Raw genomic sequence first — 18,317 nt, 5'->3', positions numbered from 1 at the left:
CAGCCATAGAGAGGTCAATCAATTCTTGATCAGTTGCTCGGTTGTTGATTGAGCATCCCTTATGGTCCATTTTCAAGCTCAATCAGGCCTGAGATGTCGATAACAGAACGTTTGACTAGTGGTTTGTTTTCGGCACGGCCTACTTTGTGTGTCAAAATGACAATGGTTTCGTTTTATTAACTGTACAATTGAAGTATTTGGCCTCGTCTAAAACACAATTATTTGGCTGACGGCTAAATACCGCCAGGTGAGTAGCCCTCTAGCTAGCTGAACGCAATTAATTAAATATTTTGGCTAGCATTGGCTTGTGGTCACCTCGCAAATGCTATAATGTCTACATGCCCACGATAAATTGAATTTCTACTTCGCTTACTAAAGCTTTTATATTAGTCTATTAAAATGTTTGACATGTTAACCACATTACTGTTAGCTGTATAACGTTATAGTGAATGTAAGAGTTGCTGGTCATTGATGTACAACAGTTAGCAGGAACTAAGCTAACGTTGACTGACTGGGGGTGTGTGTGTGTTCATTACGCCGATTCTACCTTTTACTCCAAACGGAAAACGTTTTGCCACGAACAATAGTTTATATTAGGCGAATTCAGGTAGGACCCACCCCGTTTTTTAAATGTTTTGCTGCCGTTTGGTTCTTAAACGGTTTCCGTTGCAAGGCGTAAATGAACACACACACACACACACACGTAACATTAGGATGCTTTGACTGAGCATAATCAGTAGCCGTGGTCCATAAGTATACGTTTATTTATAGTTGTCCAGCTAAAAACGACCAAAGGAGTATAGCTAATTATGCATTTTATGCCTGTCTAGTTCTTATCTTCTGCCTAACGCATTATGCCTGATTTGGTTATTTTTCCATATGGACAACTGATTCTGGACTGATGGACAACTTTCCATCTGCTATTCCATGCATTTCGTTTTATCAAGATCGAGTGTTGATGTGAAGTATTGTTAAATAGTTAGCTATCATAACGTAAACCTAGGTAACATATCACAGTATGTTATGCACACCTGTCACAACCAGTGATTACAGAGACAGCAACTTTTGTTATGGCCCAGTAACTGATTCAACTAGTCAACTTTTTTTCTCCATCTAGATTATGGACCTGCCCATTAAACCTGGCGCCAATCAAGTGGCAGACGTGGTGTTCGTCATCGAAGGAACTGCAAACCTCGGCCCCTATTTTGAATCCCTCAGAAAACATTACATACTACCTGCAATCGAGTAAGTGGACTTCAATTGAACTTTTTGCTTCATTGGGTGTGTACAATATCGCTCTGTGGAGTCCTGACTTGGTCCCTGTCCCATCATCACAGGTACTTCAATGGAGGCCCTCCAGCAGAGACAGACTTTGGAGGAGATGTGAGTCTTAATTCAACTTTGTTTTCTCCTTACGGTTATTACTATTTACTTACTCTTTATTTAAGAAGGTATGAGAACAACAATGCCAATTCTCTCCTCTTCTCTCAGTATGGAGGCACACAGTATGGTCTTGTTGTGTTCAACACAGTGGACTGTGCTCCTGAATCCTACGTCCAGTGTCACGCACCAACCAGCTCAGCCTTTGAGTTTGTCTCGTGGATTGACAGCATCCAGTAAGATTTGTTTTTGTTATGCTAATTAGAAGGAAATGTTAAGTTGCGTTAGTATTAATCTTCCTTGATCAATGTGTAACTTTGTCTCTGTCAGGTTCATGGGAGGAGGAGCAGAGAGCTGTAGTCTCATCGCAGAGGGTCTGTCTGTGGCCTTGCAGCTCTTTGATGACTTCAAAAAGATGAGGGAACAAATGTGAGTTTTTCTTTTATTACTAAACTCAGCAAAAAAAAGAAACATCCTCACTGTCAACTGCGTTTATTTTTAGCGAACTTAACATGTGTAAATATTTGTATGAACATAACAAGATTCAACAACTGAGACATAAACTGAACAAGTTCCACAGATGTGACTAACAGAAATGGAATAACGTGTCCCTGAACAAGGGAGTGGGGGGGGGGAGTCCAAATCAAAAGTAACAGTCAGTAGTATCTGGTGTGGCCACCAGCTACATTAAGTACTGCAGTGCATCTCCTCATTTGACTGCACCAATTTGGCCAGTTCTTGCTGTGAGATGTTACCCCACTCTTCCAGCAATGCACCTGCAAGTTCCCTGACATTTCTGGGGGGGGTGGCCCTAGCCCTCACCCTCTGATCCCAGGTCCTCTCTTTGCTGGCCATGGCAGAACACTGACATCCCTAACTCGCAGGAAATCACACACAGAATGAGCAGTATGGCTGGTGGCATTGTCATGCTGGATGGTCATGTTAGTATGAGCCTGCAGGAAGGGTACCACATGAGGGAGGAGGATGTCTTCCCTGTAACGCACAGCGTTGAGATTGCCTGCAATGACGACAAGCTCTGTTACATACTGTGACACACTGCCTCAGACCATGACGGACCCTCCCCCTCCAAATCAATCCCGCTCCAGAAACAGGCCTCGATGTAACCCTCAATCCTTCGAGAACAAACGCGAATCCGACCATCACCCCTGGTGAGACAAAACCGCAACTCGTCAGTGAAGAGCACTTTCTGCTAGTCCTGTCTGGTCCAGCGAAGGTGGGTTTGTGCCCATAGGCGACGTTGTTGCCGGTGATGTCTGGTGAGGACCTGCCTTACAACAGCCCCCTGCCTATAAGCCCTCAGTCCAGCCTCTCAGCCTATTGTGGACAGTCTGAGCACTGATGGAGGGATTGTGCTTTCCTGGTGTAACTCGGCAGTTGTTGTTGCCATCCTGTACCTGTCCCACAGGTGTGATGTTCGGATGTACCGATCCTGTGCAGGTGTTGTTACACGTGGTCTGCCACTGCGAGGACGATCAACTGTCCGTCCTGTCTCCCTGTAGCGCTGTCTTAGGCGTCTCACAGTACGGACATTGCACTTTATTCCCCTGGCCACATCTGCAGTCCTCATGCCTCCTTGCAGCATGCCTAAGGCACGTTCACGCAGATGAGCAGGGACCCTGGGCATCTTTCCTTTGGTGTTTTTCAGAGTCAGGACACTAAAGAGGCCTTTCTACTAAGTTTTCATAACTGTGACCTTAATTGCCTACCGTCTGTAAGCTGTTAGTCTTAACGACTGTTCTACAGGTGCATGTTCATGAATTGTTTATGGTTCATTGAACAAGCATGGGAAACAGTGTTTAAACCCTTTACTATGAAGATTTGTGAAGTTATTTGGATTTTTACGAATGATCTTTGAAAGACAGGGTCCTGAAAAAGGGACGTTTCTTTTTTTGCTGAGTTTAGTAGACACACACACACACTAGCATATGTCTCTTGTCTCTATTAATCAGAGGTCAGACACACAAAGTCTGTGTGCTGCTGTGTAACTCTCCGCCATACCTGCTCCCTGCCGTGGAGAGTGTCAGCTATACGGGCTGCACTGCAGACAATCTGGTCAAGATCATCAGAGATGTAAGTAACATAGCACCTCTATCAGATAGCCTGTATAGACTACCCGCTGGGCCATTTTGGGGAATGATGTGACTTCTGTACTTAATGGCTGCTGATATCCCATAATAACCTTGTGCCTCTTCCTCAGAGAGGGATTCATTTTTCTGTGGTGTCGCCACGGAAACTGCCAGCGTTACGGGCGCTGTTCGACAGGGCGTCACCAGTCGGGGGACAGGTCGACCCCCACCCAGACTACAGCCAAGACCCCTTCCACATGATCCTGGTTAGGGGTATCTCACTTCCTGGTGAGGAGCAGCACTCAAAATAATTGACAGAGAACAGATTGATTGAAGTCAGTATCGGCCGATCAAATTCTAAAATGTTTCTTTCTCCAGTGTCATCAGGGGGAGGATCGGGCCCTCTCAAACCAATTCTACCCCCTCAACCCCTGCCTGTCAGTCAGCCTCCTCTTGGTCCCGCCTCGCAGGCTCCTCCACCAATAAGCACGGCCCATCCATATCAGGTACTGAAGATATGTTTTAACTTGGTAGCTTTTACCAGCCCATCAACATTGGATTGACAGGCTCTTAGCTGACACAGTGTTCTCTCTCCCTCTCTTGCTGCCCTGTCAGCCCCCACCTTCCCTTAACGCGGCCCAGGCAGCTGCACAGATGGCTGTAGAGGCAGCCAACAACCAGAAGAGTCGCTGTGAGTACCAATAGCCTGTATTCTTCTATCCTCTGTCACCGGTATGGTTGATCATCAGCCCAGGTTGATTGTTAGTCTATTACAGGGGTGTTCACCTCTTACTCTACGAGGTCCGGAGCCTGCAGGTTTTCTGTTCTACCTGATAATTAAATTCACCAGGTCAAAATCAGTCCCTGATTAGAGGGTTAGAATGGGGGGGGGGCAGTACTGAACTGGCTTCGAATTCCAGAGTTGAATATGAGGGGTCTATTATATCTGTTACCTTGTCTTTTTTGGCATCCCCCATCCAGTCCCAGGCATGGTCAATCCTGGTCCCCCATTCAGCGGTCAGTCAACTCTCCCATCTGTAGCAGGAGTGAAGTTGGCTCCCTCCAGTCAGCCCAGCCTATCCACAGTCACCATAGTTTCCACACCCATGTTGCCTCAGCAACAAGCTCCTCCCCCGCAGCAGCAACAAGTCCAGCCGCCGGGACAACCACAGCCCAATCAGCAGCAGTCGGTGCCCCCTCAGCAGCAGCAGCCCACAGCCAATCAGCAGACTCCCCCATCCTCACAGCCTGGCATGGTGAGGCCTGTCCATATGTTGCATCATCTTCCCACAATACTCCACATCAATATTCAACTTCTCTGCCTCCAGTCAAGATGTCTTTCTCTCCATCTAACGCTTTCTCTTTCTCTCATTTTCTTCTGATAGCCTGGTGTGTCTGCAGCCCAGGCAAATCCGATTGGGGGGCAGCAGCAAGGCGTTGCCAATAAGATTGTAGCATGGAGTGGGGTACTGGAGTGGCAAGAGGTGAGGGAAACTAGAACTTGGTTTAAACATGCTGCTGAAGAGGTCTATACTTCTATTTGTGTTTTCAAGTCATCCTCTGACCTTGTAAAGGAATGTTACAAGGTCTGCAACAAAGCTATGCTTGGAACTGATTGAATCAACTGTCATTGATTGTGACGTGAATAATCATACTTTACCTTTGTGATGGATTTCACCTTTGATCAAAGTGATGGAGTTACTTGACATGGTTGAACCTGTTGTAGGGGAACATGGATTTTAATGATCTAAAATACTAATCAACTCTGGAGATGTTTGTGTTTCCAAGCCATTTGAAAACCTGACTTGGTCAATAATCACTAAGTATTGACTGATTTGCACTACTTCTTCTGTGATACCTGTTGACCATGAAACTCTATCACACAACAATGTGCAGCAAGCCTACACACTGTAACCAACACACAGTTAGACCACAACATCCCCAAACACGTAGACAATAGAAATAGTATTGCCACATGTCACTAAAGTGCATCTGAAGTCACGTATCAATAGATGCAGCATTCTGGTTAGATTTGTATATCTTCCTTGTTCAGGTCAGGATATTGCTGGATCATATCTTAGTCTCCTCTAATCCACCAGAGTCCTCCCAAATGCTGTACAGTACACATATAAAGAACCCATACATCTGGTCTTTAATCCCAACACAATGCAGTAGTAATGGTCAACAGGGACTGCAGCAGAGCGGACCAATCTGGGATTGATCCACTATTGATCCCCTGAAGATGAACGTTGCTTATTTTCCCGTAGGATTGGCGCCATCCATCCTCTTCACAATGTTCCACTGGCAGCACTGTTTTGCATGTTGGGTCATTTCTAACATGGAGGTTTTTATTCAAACGGTGCCCCTGGGTGTAGGACCGAAGCCCCCTGGTCACTCTGTATGCTAACTTCCAAACCTCTCCTTCCGTTTCTCCAAACATCCCTCCATTCCTCTCCTCCCTCCCTACCTCCCCCACCCATCACTTCAGAAGCCTAAAGCCTCGTCTATGGATTCCAATACCAAACTCACTCGCTCCCTGCCCTGCCAGGTGCAAGTCAACCAAGGAGAGAACCTGTGAGTGTTTCACTGCAACTATCTTTGATATCATTCCAGTGTCAGCTGCACTGATTGGTCATTGTGTGTATTGCTATATGTATGAAGAGTTCTGATTGGTGTGTTCCCTGTTCTTCATGACAGAAATGCCGACCAGTGGCCACAGAAGCTCATCATGCAATTGATCCCACAACAGCTACTGGTGAGAGAACCCTCTCTGTGTGTGTGTGTGTGTGTGTGTGTGTGTGTGTGTGTGTGTGTGTGTGTGTGTGTGTGTGTGTGTGTGTGTGTGTGTGTGTGTGTGTGTGTGTGTGTGTGTGTGTGTGTGTGTGTGTGTGTGTGTGTGTGTTCAGAAATTCCTCGACGACATTGAGAATACAGACATCTAAATAAAGTCTTTCTCCCTCCTCAGACAACACTCGGTCCCCTCTTCAGAAACTCTAGAATGGTTCAGTTTCTCTTCACCAACAAAGATGTAGAGTCACTAAAAGGTCTTTATCGTATCATGGCCACTGGATTTGTAAGTCCAGCTCTTCTGCTTCACACGCTCTATTTTTGCTGCCATTTGTCCCTATCCTTTTCTGTCTCAATATTCAATACAGTGGAGTCTCAACAATAGACATCAGCAGTTCCCTCCATTGTGCACTAGATGGACTAGGCAGATATAAATAGGCTGCAGTTACACTCCGAGAACACTAGATGGAGCACCATGTTCATCATGTAGTAAACGGCTACAGAGCATTTCAATGCTGTCAGGCGTCATAGAAAAACTGCATGCAGCCTGTGAGATTTACCCAGGTCCGATTCAGGTCAGGTTGACTGGTTTTGTGTCACTTGAACTATGACGAGGGCTGTGACAGACTGACAGACAGTTCTGACCTATGTCCCCCCTCTGGCTGCAGGCGGGGTGCGTCCACTTCCCCCACAGCGCCCCCTGTGAGGTGCGGGTGCTCATGCTGCTCTACTCCTCCAAGAAGAGGATTTTCATGGGCCTCATCCCCAACGACCAGAGTGGCTTCGTCAACGGCATCCGACAGGTCATCACCAACCACAAACAGGTCCAGCAGCACCGCTCGGTGAGTCATACAGACACGGGTCATCAACAACCACAAACACTGCTCGGTTCGTCAGACAGACAGGTCCAGCAGCACCGCTCTGTGAGTTAGGAGGGAATGAAGGGATTCAACCTGAGAAAAGGGGGTAGTATACACGCTAGTGACTGGAGCTATACTAGCCAGCACAGTGGAAGGGCTTCCCAAGAGCAGTCTTGGGCCAATGAGGTGGTCAATTTTTATTTTATTTTTAAAAATATTTTTTTAAACTAGACAAGTCAGTTATGTACAAATTCCTATTTTCAATGACTGCCTAGGAACAGTGGGTTAACTGCCTTGTTCAGGGGCAGAACGACAGATTTCTGCCTTGTCAGCTCGGGATTCGATCTTGCAACCTTTCGGTTACTAGTCCAACGCTCTAACCACTAGTCTACCAGAGGAAAATGTTTTCCTGTTTGAGAGCACCGCCCCTTGTCATTTCTGGTTTGATCTCGTTTACAGTCAACACAATTCTAACAACCGTTAGGATACCGTGTTTTCCTTCAGGTTAACATTTCGCGTGCAGATTTTGTGACAGAAACGGAATGCCTCAGTTACAAATCCAACCTGCCTGTGGTCTACATGACTTTATATCCTCACAGCCTTTCTGCTCCCATTATAGTTGATGCCGCCTGTCTACTCATGCTGCAAATTTAAGTGAAAAACATGTTAGACCGTGTGTATTTAGAGAAGACGGAGACCTTGTGTCCCATTACATATTCAAAGCTGCATTGCTAATGGGGAATTGCTATGGAAATCTCAACACAATTAAAATTTCAATTATTTGATCCCTGTTTGGGGTATTTTTTTCCCCAGACGTGGCTCTGGAATAGTGTTACTGGTGATTTAGATATGATTTTATAACCGTGAAAGACCCAAATTGAATATTTTCCCTGTACCATATAGATGACTTGATGTTAAAGGTCCAATGCAGCTGTTTTTCTCTCAATATCAAATCATTTCTGGGTAACAATTAAGTACCTTACTGTGATTGTATTGTAATCATGGATGGGGTTAGAAATAATTTCACTATTCGAATAGTATCATGAATATTTGTCAGATATCTGGATATTCTAAATGCATGTGGTTTTTAAACTTTAACCTGAGCACTGCTGCCTGAAGGAGAGAGGCTGGTGCACTATGCTGCAGAGGGGGGCGGTGTATGTGAGATAGGACCGGAGGGAGGGCGAGAGAGACGGTTGTAGTTAGCTAGGCTAACAACAACCTACTTGTTGGTTGCTCGTTGTAGCCTACCTCTTCTCATTTCGCTAACTTTTAATTACATCATTTTATTCCATCTCACATGTATTAGTAAACTCACTCCACTTTCTACACATTGAGACTCTTCCCAGCTTTGATTGGCCAACATAAATAACAAGCTACACAAGAAGGATACCTCTTTTTCTGGGGAGCACGTCATAACTACATTGTAAAGTTTGTTTTATTAAAAACTACAGAATGTTTTATTAATTATTTGAAATGTTACATTTAATTTAGAAAGGGCTTTTTCAGTGTTAAAATAGGCTTATGATGTTTTTTTGTTGATAAAATTAATACACACAAGTATTTGAATACATGCACATCCCTAGTTCAAATTGTAAAAAACAAATCGCCTCTTAGCAAAGAGCATTTTCTTAAGCTGTCTGGGCATGGTCTGAGTGAAGAGGGGAAAACTTAACTAGCTCTTATTGGCAGAGAGGTTTGGAACTTTTTACCGCCTGGTGATGTCACCAGGTAGGCCAAAACGCCAACCCATTTCAGAATGTCTTTTAAAACAGCTCTGACACTAAAAGAGCATTATTTTCATAGTACTATTCCAACCTCAGTGTGTAAAACACAGTCAAATCACGTTTTGACTGCACTGGGCCTTTAATGTGTGCTCTGGGTGTTTTTAGGCAGGCTGCTGAGTTAAATAGGAAGTCCACAGGGAAGAGAGAGGAGAAAATAGAGGAGACGGACAGCTTTTATCCTGATCCTAGATCAGGGGTGTCAAACTAATTTACCCCGCGGGCCAATTTCTGTCTTCACTGAGGTCTGGAGGGCCGCACTTCAAATGGGTAATAATTCCTCTCCGTCAAAATGTGCAAAAATATTCCTCCATCACTTTTGGAATTTTCGATGCTCCTTGACTGTTAGCTTTCGATGACTGTTAGCACACTGGACAGAGTGAAGAGACTGTAAATGTAGATCAATTATAATTTATAGTTTTAGTCATTGCAATGTTAATTGAGATTGGTTTTCGCCCGGAAAAAAATTGCTAAATAAAACTGCAGGCAGGATTGAATCGTCTTGTGGCCTTGAGTTTGACACATGTCGTAGATGGTGGTGTTGTCTCATCCAGTGCCACGATTAGACAGGTTAGGATAGGCAGGAATACCATTGTAAGTACAGTGGGGCAAAAAAGTATTTAGTCAGCCAACAATTGTGCAAGTTCTCCCACTTAAAAAGATGAGAGGCCTGTAATTTTCATCATAGGTACACTTCAACTATGACAGACAAAATGAGAAAATCACATTGTTGGATTTTTAATGAATTTATTTGCAAATTATGGTGGAAAATAAGTATTTGGTCACCTACAAACAAGCAAGATTTCTGGCTCTCACAGACCTGTAACTTCTTCTTTAAGAGGCTCCTCTGTCCTCCACTCGTTACCTGTATTAATGGTACCTGTTTGAACTTGTTATCAGTATAAAAGACACCTGTCCACAACCTCAAACAGTCACACTCCAAACTCTACTATGGCCAAGACCAAAAAGCTGTCAAAGGACACCAGAAACTAAATTGAGTCCTGCACCAGGCTGGGAAGACTGAATCTGCAATAGGTAAGCAGCTTGGTTTGAAGAAATCAACTGTGGGAGCAATTATTAGGAAATGGAAGACATACAAGACCACTGATAATCTCCCTCGATCTGGGGCTCCACACAAGATCTCACCCCATGGGGTTAAAATGATCACAAGAACGGTGAGCAAAAATCCCAGAACCACACGGGGGGACCTAGTGAATGAACTGCAGAGAGCTGGGACCAAAGTAACAAAGCCTACCATCAGCAAGGGCATTGAAGATGAAACGTGGCTGGGTCTTTCAGCATGACAATGATCCCAAACACAACGCCCCGGCAACGAAGGAGTGGCTTCGTAAGAAGCATTAAGGACCTGGAGTGGCCTAGCCAGTCTCCAGATCTCAACCCCATAGAAAATCTTTGGAGGGAGTTGAAAGTCTGTTGCCCAGCAACAGCCCCAAAACATCACTGCTCTAGAGGAGATCTGCATGGAGGAAATGGGCCAAAATACCAGCAAAGTATTGAGAAACTTTTGTTATTGACCAAATACTTATTTTCCACCATAATTTGCAAATAAATTAATAAAAAATCCTACAATGTGATTTTCTGGATTTTTTTTTTCTTCTCTCATTTTGTCTCATTTTGTCTGTCACCTTACACTAGAAAAGTAACCTTGTTGGTTCTCTTCTCCAGATAGGTTCAGGAGGGCCGATGCCAGGGCCACCTGGCCAGGTTCAACCCAATCAGAACTTCCTCAACCGGCCGCAGGGGCCCATCCCTGTCTCCCATGGCAACGTGCAGCAGCAGGTACTGTGATTAATCCTGTGGTGTCTCAGCTTGTGCACTTCTCGTTTCCTCCCTCTCCCCTCACACACTCCTCCTGTCTGCATCTCCTGTTTCTATTGTCCCGCAATGACTGCATGTCCCGCAATGACTTTCATCTCCTCCCCTTCTGCACCTTCTCTTCCTCCCCTTCTCTCTCTCCTCTGTTCAGTCTGTGGTGGTGGGCATGCCCTCTGTTAGTCAGGTCACTCTGATGGAGGAACAGCAGAGACAGGCCAACCTGGTGAGACTCACACACATACACAAAAACTCTCACCCAAAATACATGTTAAAAAAATGCACTGAACTTTACCAGGCACAAACTCTCCCTGTGCTCGTTTGGGCACCTGTCTGGTTGGTGAGCAGCTCCTCTCCACTCTGCATGTGTTAGCTACTCTCTCACACTGTCTCAATGGGTGCTCACTGCTACCAATATAGCCAGCCCAGCATGTTCTGGGTTCAGCGTGTTACATTGTTACATTCGGCCAAGCTCTTTTTAAAGTGAACCCGGTACACCGTTCCAATGAATCATATGTACAGTGCCTTCAGAAAGTATTCATAGCCTTTGACTTATTTCACATTGTGTTGTTACAGCCTGAATTCAAAATGGATTAAATGTTTTTTTCTCACCCATCTACACACAAATACCCCATAAGGACAAAGTGAAAATGTGTTTAAAAATGCAAATTTATTGAAAATGAAGTACAGAAATATCTCTCACCTTAGTATTCACACCCCTGATTAATACTTTGTAGAAGCACCTTTGGCAATGATTACAGCTGAGACTGTCTGGGTAAGTTTCTGGATTCTACTATATTTGCCCATTTATTCTTCTTAAAATTCTTCAAGCTCTGTCAAGTTCATTGATCATTGCTAGATAGTCATTTTCAAGTCTTGCCATAGATTTTCAAGCCAATTTAAGTCAAATCTGTAACTAGGCCACTCAGGAACATTCATTGTTGTCTTGGTAAGCAACTCCAGTGTAGATTTGCCCTTATGTTTTAGGTTATTGTCCTGCTGAAAGATGAATTCCTCGTCCGGTATCTGTTGGAAAGAAGACAAACCAGGTTTTTCTTTATGATTTTGACTGTGCTTATAGCTGTATTCCATTTATTTTTATCCCAACAAACTCCATATTCCTTGCCGATGACAAGCATACACATAACATGATGCAGCCACCACCATGCTTTAAAATATGAAGAGTGGTACTCAGTCGTGTTGTTTTGTATTTGCCCCACTTTGTTTTTAGGACAAAGTTCATTTTTGTCACATTTTAAGTGACTTGTTGCAAACAGGATGCATGTTTTGGAATATATTCTGTTGGACATAAGACTGAAAAAACACCAGCAAATCAGCTCTGTGTTTTTAATTTTTGAAATCTCCAAACCATTCCCATGTATAATAGAGAGATATGTGATTGTGTATAAATGTAAGTAAGGTTTGAAATTATTATATTTGAGTCAAATACTATATCTGTTCGGGCTTCTTGTGGTCAATTTGAAGTCTACAAATTATTTGTTATTATGTTCTGACCGTCTGCTGAAGAAAAACTCGTTCCGAGGCTGAATCTAGTTTGATCCCTGCTGTACAGGTTTCCGTTCTCCTATCACTACCATTCAACTTTGTAACTGTTTTAAAGTCACCATTGGCCTCATCGTGAAATCCCTTTGCAGTTTCCTTCCTCTCCGGCAACTGAGTTAGGAAGGACGCCTGTATCTTCGTAGTGACTGGGTGTATTGATACACCTTCCAAAGCCTATTTAATAACTTCACCATGCTCAAATGGATATTCAGCGTCTGCTTTAAAAATAAAAATGTTTTTACACATCTACTAATCGGTGCCTTTCTTTGTGAGGCATTGAACAACCTCCTTGGTCTTTGTGGTTGAATACTGTGCTTGAAATTCACTCCTCGATTGAGGGACCTTACAGATGGTTGAACTATATGTGTGGGGTACAGAGATGGTCTAGTAATTCGTAAATCATGTTAAACACACTGTCCATGCAACTTATTATGTGATTTGTTAAGCCAAGTTTTACTCCTGAACTTATTTAGGCTTGCCATAAAAAAAAGGTTAGAATACTTATTGACTCGATACTTTTCAGTTTAGATGTATTTATTTTTCTAAAATTTTATACAAACAAAATTATATTTTATGTGTAGATCAGTGACACAAAATCTAAAATCAGTCTAACACAACAAAATATGAAAAAGAGGGAAGGGGTGTGAATACTTTTTGAAGACACTGTATTTAAAGTCTCACTCTACTTAGTGCTCTTATCTCTCCAACCTTCTTCTAAACCTCTGACTCTCTGCTTCTCATCCAGATGACTATGAGAGCATCCGGCGCACCTAATCAGCAGCCACCTGTCACCGGTGCTCCACCCAACCAGGTTGCTCAGGGTGGACAGGCCCCGCCCCAGGGTGCCATGCTCCGCCTTCCAAACCCAGGAGCCAATCCACAGCTGCGCAGTCTCCTCCTCAGCCAACAGCAGCCAGTAAGAACACAACCGTTAACTCTACCAGCCTTGACCGTCATTCATGAAATACATTTGTTGTTATAGTGCATTGTCTTGTAGCCAGGGCTAGATCACCACTGCATACTCTAGAAAGGCTTCTAAATATGTAATACGTGTCTCTATTGGTTAATGATAATGAAGGTCCTACCTACTGTATGATTGATGGTAACCTAGGTGTTGTGTTCCTGTCTCTCAGCAGGGGGGTGTTGGTCACATGCAGGGCATGATGCCTCACCAGGGGCTGGGAGGGCAGCTGGTCCACCCTACTCCAGGAGTGGGCCCCCAAATGCAGGCCCAGTGGAGACAGCCCCTGGCAGGTTAGCTACAGCCGTGGACCCTTTCACTCACATCACACACTGTAAAGACAGTTTGGAGCTAGACATCAGTGCAAGGATTGGCTTTAGAATGCAATCTGTCATTAGGAAGCAATTGTTTCCTAATGATTGAGCTTTTGTGTGTAAACTGCTAAATTCAAAAGGGAGGGTGATTGAACATATCTCTCCCATCCGTGCCTATGGTTATCAGACTGAGACTGGGCTATATGGCGTTGACACCAGCAGCAGGATGAATTGAGGATGTCACAGATTAGAGTGATGCCTTCTCATAGAGTATGTGCAGGGTGCCTTTCACTTTGCTGCAACCTGATAGCTGAACAGTTTAGACTCGCACTTCACATTCTTGGTTTTTGCTCAAGTCTGCTCGATAATGCTGTTTACTTCGTGCGTCACTGACTCTACCTGTAACTCAAAAGTAGTTAGTATGTAGTTTATTACCACTGTGTTTATGATAATGTCATCAATGTACCTGTTGCTGTCCCAGGTTAACTCTCTCCTCTCTCTCTCTCTCTCTCTCAGGTCAGATGATGATGGCTGCTGGTCAGAGGGGCCCTGGAGCCCAGCCCCCGGGATGCCCCAGGTGTCTTCCGTCATGGAGGATGAGATTCTCATGGACCTTATTTGAGTTTGGACCCACAAAGACTACATCCCCCAGCAACCAGCATTTTCAGTTTCATCATGGGGGCAGACTGGGAGATGTCGTTTTCCTAGTTTCTACTCTGGCTTTTTTTCTTTTTTTTTCTTATTTTATATCAAAAGTTTGTACTGTAGAGTTATTGGAGATGAGGGGAGGACATGCAAGCACCCACTCTCATGCATATGCACACACACACACACACACACAAACACACACCCTATCACACACCTAATGAAGCCAACGCAATGGGAGGACAGTGTTCATTACACTGTTGTGTGCTTGTATGGAAACCTGTTTTACATTCATTTAATTGTTTATATGAAATGTATTTTTTATTGAGGTTTAACTTTTTCTGAAGTTGTGTTTTTGAGCTATATTACATTGTTTTATTGAGATGAAATAGATACATTTTGTCAAGGAGCCAACCAATGTGTAGAGTCCTTTTTAAAAGTGAGTATACCCATAACTCTCCAACCCTGTTCCCGGAGAGCTACTGTCCTGTAGGTTTTCTCTCAGTCCTGTTCCTGGAGAGCTACTGTCCTGTAGGTTTTCACTACAGTCCTGTTCCTGGAGAGCTACTGTCCTGTAGATTTTCACTACAGTCCTGTTCCTGGAGAGCTACTGTCCTGTAGATTTTCACTACAGTCCTGTTCCTGGAGAGATACTCTCCTGTAGGTTTTCACTACAGTCCTGTTCCTGGAGAGATACTTTCCTGTAGATTTTCACTACAGTCCTAATCTAGCGCATGTCATTCTAATAATTAGCTGGAGCAAAAACTTGCAAGACTATAGCTCTCCAGGAACAGGGTTGGAGAGCCCTGACATAGATTGATCTGTGTCTGAATGCCTGTTATCCAACTCTTTCTGACAGTAGTCTGTCTGAAAGTGTGTGTATTAACACTACAGCAGTGTGTGAGAATGACTAAAATAGACACACTGATATATAGTTTGAAGTGTGTTTCTGCCAAATGGTGTCAGTGTTAATTCTAACTACTCCAATATGTTGTGGAACCATACCGAGGCCTCCTGTGCCAAGTAGTTATACCAGATGGCGTCGCTTGGCCATGTTTTCCCTGGCATAATGCACAATCAGGCTGACCGCATGCGCACATGGCAGTGTCCACATATGTGCCCAAAATGAGCTTCACGGCTAAAAACAGACTAAACACACATACACGTTGCAGACACTCACATAACTCAACTCGTCCATTAAATATTGTTGGCAATAAATCCTGTAGCGTGTATTATACACAGACACCTGTACTAACTGCACACAGTCCAGTTAGCTGTATACACATGCTGCAAAACTAAACATTATGTACACTTGAACCTTATTACCCCACAGACCAACACATTGTTAGCCCTGTGCAGATGCACAGATGGGAAGTGATGTCAGTCCCTGTCACCAGGGAGATGGAGATGGTTGCTTAGATACCATGACACTGGGTTCTTGTTTCTAAGCTTTTTTTCTCCACCTCTCCCTCACGTACTCAGACGGAAAGACAGACACACTGACTAGTCCCCCAGTGGCTGGCGTGTATCTCTCATCTGCCTCCCTCCTTCCATCACTGGTCGACCCTGTGAGCTGACATTCTTTCTCTTCTGTCTTTCTAATGGGCTGAGTTAATCTCTCTATTTCGACGTCACTGCGTGTCCTTTAATGCCAGCTACACGTCTCTGAAATGATGCTTCTACCATATGAGCAGGGAAGTAGCAGAATAGTACGCATGAGACTAAAAGTAAAGTATGATGATTTTGTTGTGATATATATTGAGTTGATAGAGCAGATGTGACAGGCTATTTTTCCTATGTTATTGAATTGGACTGTTGACACTGTTTCTCTAGCTGTGGTCTGTCCGTCCTGATTTTCAAGGGGACAGTGGGCCATTGTGTGAGCCTGGGTGTTTATAGGGCCTGGAGATAGAGTTTATTGGCCTGGTGGCAGAAGTGTTGTTGGGCCTGATGGGGTTTATGGGCCTGGGGGCAGAGTTTGTTTTATGGCATGCTGGAGGAGTGTTATCAGGCCTAGTGGTGAGTGGATGTATTTTTTACAGCCTTCTGGGTACAGCTACATTTAGCCTGGAGAGGGGATGATATCATGCCTTAAATTGGATTGGTCTTTACTTTTTAGGGCCTGGTGGTAGAGCTACACTGGGCCTGGTGGTGGAGGTCAATGCTGCCTAATGGATGTGGGGTGCCAGATGGTGTTGTTTGTGATGGAGGAGGTCTATTGACTCAGTAGTGGAGATGCAGGCTTGGTTAACTCTGTGTCAGAGGGCAGCTCCTCTTTCAGAGTGTAAAGCTAAGCTTCAGAGCATGGATGGATCCTAGCCTGGCTAGTCACAAGAGATGAATGTTGAATTTAGTATGTATCACAGAGAATAGGTTGTTGTCTACTGCTGAGGTCCATGCTGTTAACCCATCAGATAAAGATCAAAGGTCTCTCAAGGCCCCCAGATGATGCAGAAAGTTCAGCTCTGAGATTCTGAGAAGGGGAACGGGGTGCCTCCCGCACAGCCGGTGTGTCTGGCTCACTTCATACCATACAGTCTCCTTGTTGCTGCGACCCAGCAGAGTGCTAAGGTGGCACAGCTCCCAACGCTAACCGTTAACGCTAACAGACACTTAACTCACGTACACAGCATTATCCACACCACAGCAGCCATGAGATCTGAACATTGCAGAGGGAGCTGCAGCAGCCAAGCACATCTCAATGTGCTAACACAGCCCAAGACAGAGAGGAACAGGAACATCAACCCAGCGTAGCAGGACAGAGCTTTAACCAAAACGCAGAGCTGCAGATACTAGGTTGCAAGTGCTCCACCTTCATATGAACTGCATCCTGCCAGCGGCTCCCGTCTAGTCATTTAACGGCTTGTGGTGTCCACTTAATCAGTCACTTATAGGCTGCCCTGACGGCCAGAACAGAACCCCCCCAGAGCCGGGGGGGGTCACTCCTGATCACACAGCCTGAGCAGACACTGCGGTACAGGGACACAAACAGGGAGTGAGAGAGAGAGAAGGAGTGGATGTGTGTGTGGCTCTTTTAAATGAGGGTGTAGAGATGAAGAGATTGGAGGTGAAAAGAGAGCGGTCTATATCAAGGGTGAGAGAGATTGAGAGGTTCAAAGTGGAGAAAGAACAGTCAATATCAAGAGGCAGTGATAGAGATCCAGGCAGACAGACAACAGCTCTGTGTGTGAGAGAGAGAGAAGAAGAGAGGGAGAGGAGGAGGGAGGGATGTGTGTGTGAGTTAGAGAGTGGGGGGATATCCACTGCACTGTTGTGTGACTGGAAATTTAATAGAGAAAGGGATGGAGGGAGGCATGCAGGGGAGGAGGAGGAGGAGAAGGAGGGGAGAGCGATGCAATGCAAAAGCACTGCACATTGGTATGGAATTCCAGGGGACTTCTATAGGCTGTGAACAATGACACACTGTTACTGCATAGAGAGATGGTAGGGGACAGGGAGAAAGAGGGCTAATCGTCTAGATATGTCAGTGGAGTGAGTGCTCTATTGTGTACTGCAGCGAGTGGGACTGGTGGGGTAAACGGAAGAGAGACGTGGGGGGGGTAAGGGGTTGGGGGGGCAGCTTAGGCCATGTACATAATGGGGGCATTGAGTGGGCACCATTCCAAACACAGACCTTAGAGGGAGCCCCAATCACATGTAATGTACTGACTTTCATGAAATGGTAAGGTTACTCACATTGAATGACAAGGAAGGTATAGGGAGATAGGACATGATAATGACGGTGAAGAGTGTGTGTGTGTTTGTCAGAGAGAGAGAGAGAAGAGTGGCTGTGAAAAAGACTGATTCACCATGTCTGAATATAGAACGTTATCAATTCACCACTAATCGCCCATCTGATTATCCCCTGCCCCCTTCTCTCTCTCTCTCTCTCTATTGCACAGACACAGTCTCTCATTGCAATGACCTCTCCTTCCTCTCTCAGTCCCCCAATCGCTGTCTCCCACTGACACGCCCCCTCCCATCCCTGAGTATCACAATATTGATCTCATATTTGAGAGAAATCATACTGAATAGAGAGAACACAGACCCGTTCTGAAAGATTCATAGCAATAAGTGAATGTGTGTGCTGGGGGGTGGGGCTC

At 44.7% G+C, this 18,317-nt stretch overlaps 1 protein-coding gene across 1 annotated transcript; it reads left to right on the top strand.

Moving 5' to 3' along the window:
- Nucleotides 1-35: 35 nt before the first annotated feature.
- On the top strand, nt 36-14,410 carry LOC124016350 (mediator of RNA polymerase II transcription subunit 25-like). The gene is given in 21 exon segments (XM_046331903.1): nt 36-247; nt 1,118-1,245; nt 1,338-1,383; nt 1,492-1,616; nt 1,711-1,809; nt 3,351-3,471; nt 3,599-3,755; nt 3,846-3,973; nt 4,083-4,158; nt 4,449-4,723; nt 4,853-4,951; nt 5,956-6,041; nt 6,165-6,222; nt 6,433-6,540; nt 6,923-7,096; nt 10,585-10,698; nt 10,886-10,957; nt 13,040-13,210; nt 13,428-13,548; nt 14,086-14,127; nt 14,130-14,410. Coding segments are annotated over 20 exon segments (2,259 nt in total). The 5' UTR covers nt 36-247; nt 1,118-1,120; the 3' UTR covers nt 14,192-14,410.
- Nucleotides 14,411-18,317: the final 3,907 nt, after the last annotated feature.

The sequence above is a fragment of the Oncorhynchus gorbuscha genome, linkage group LG26 (assembly GCF_021184085.1).
Source record: "Oncorhynchus gorbuscha isolate QuinsamMale2020 ecotype Even-year linkage group LG26, OgorEven_v1.0, whole genome shotgun sequence".
In the NCBI taxonomy this organism is placed as follows: domain Eukaryota; kingdom Metazoa; phylum Chordata; class Actinopteri; order Salmoniformes; family Salmonidae; genus Oncorhynchus; species Oncorhynchus gorbuscha.
The sequence above is the reverse complement of the archived record's forward strand: the minus strand, read 5'-3'. Positions and strand labels throughout refer to the sequence as shown.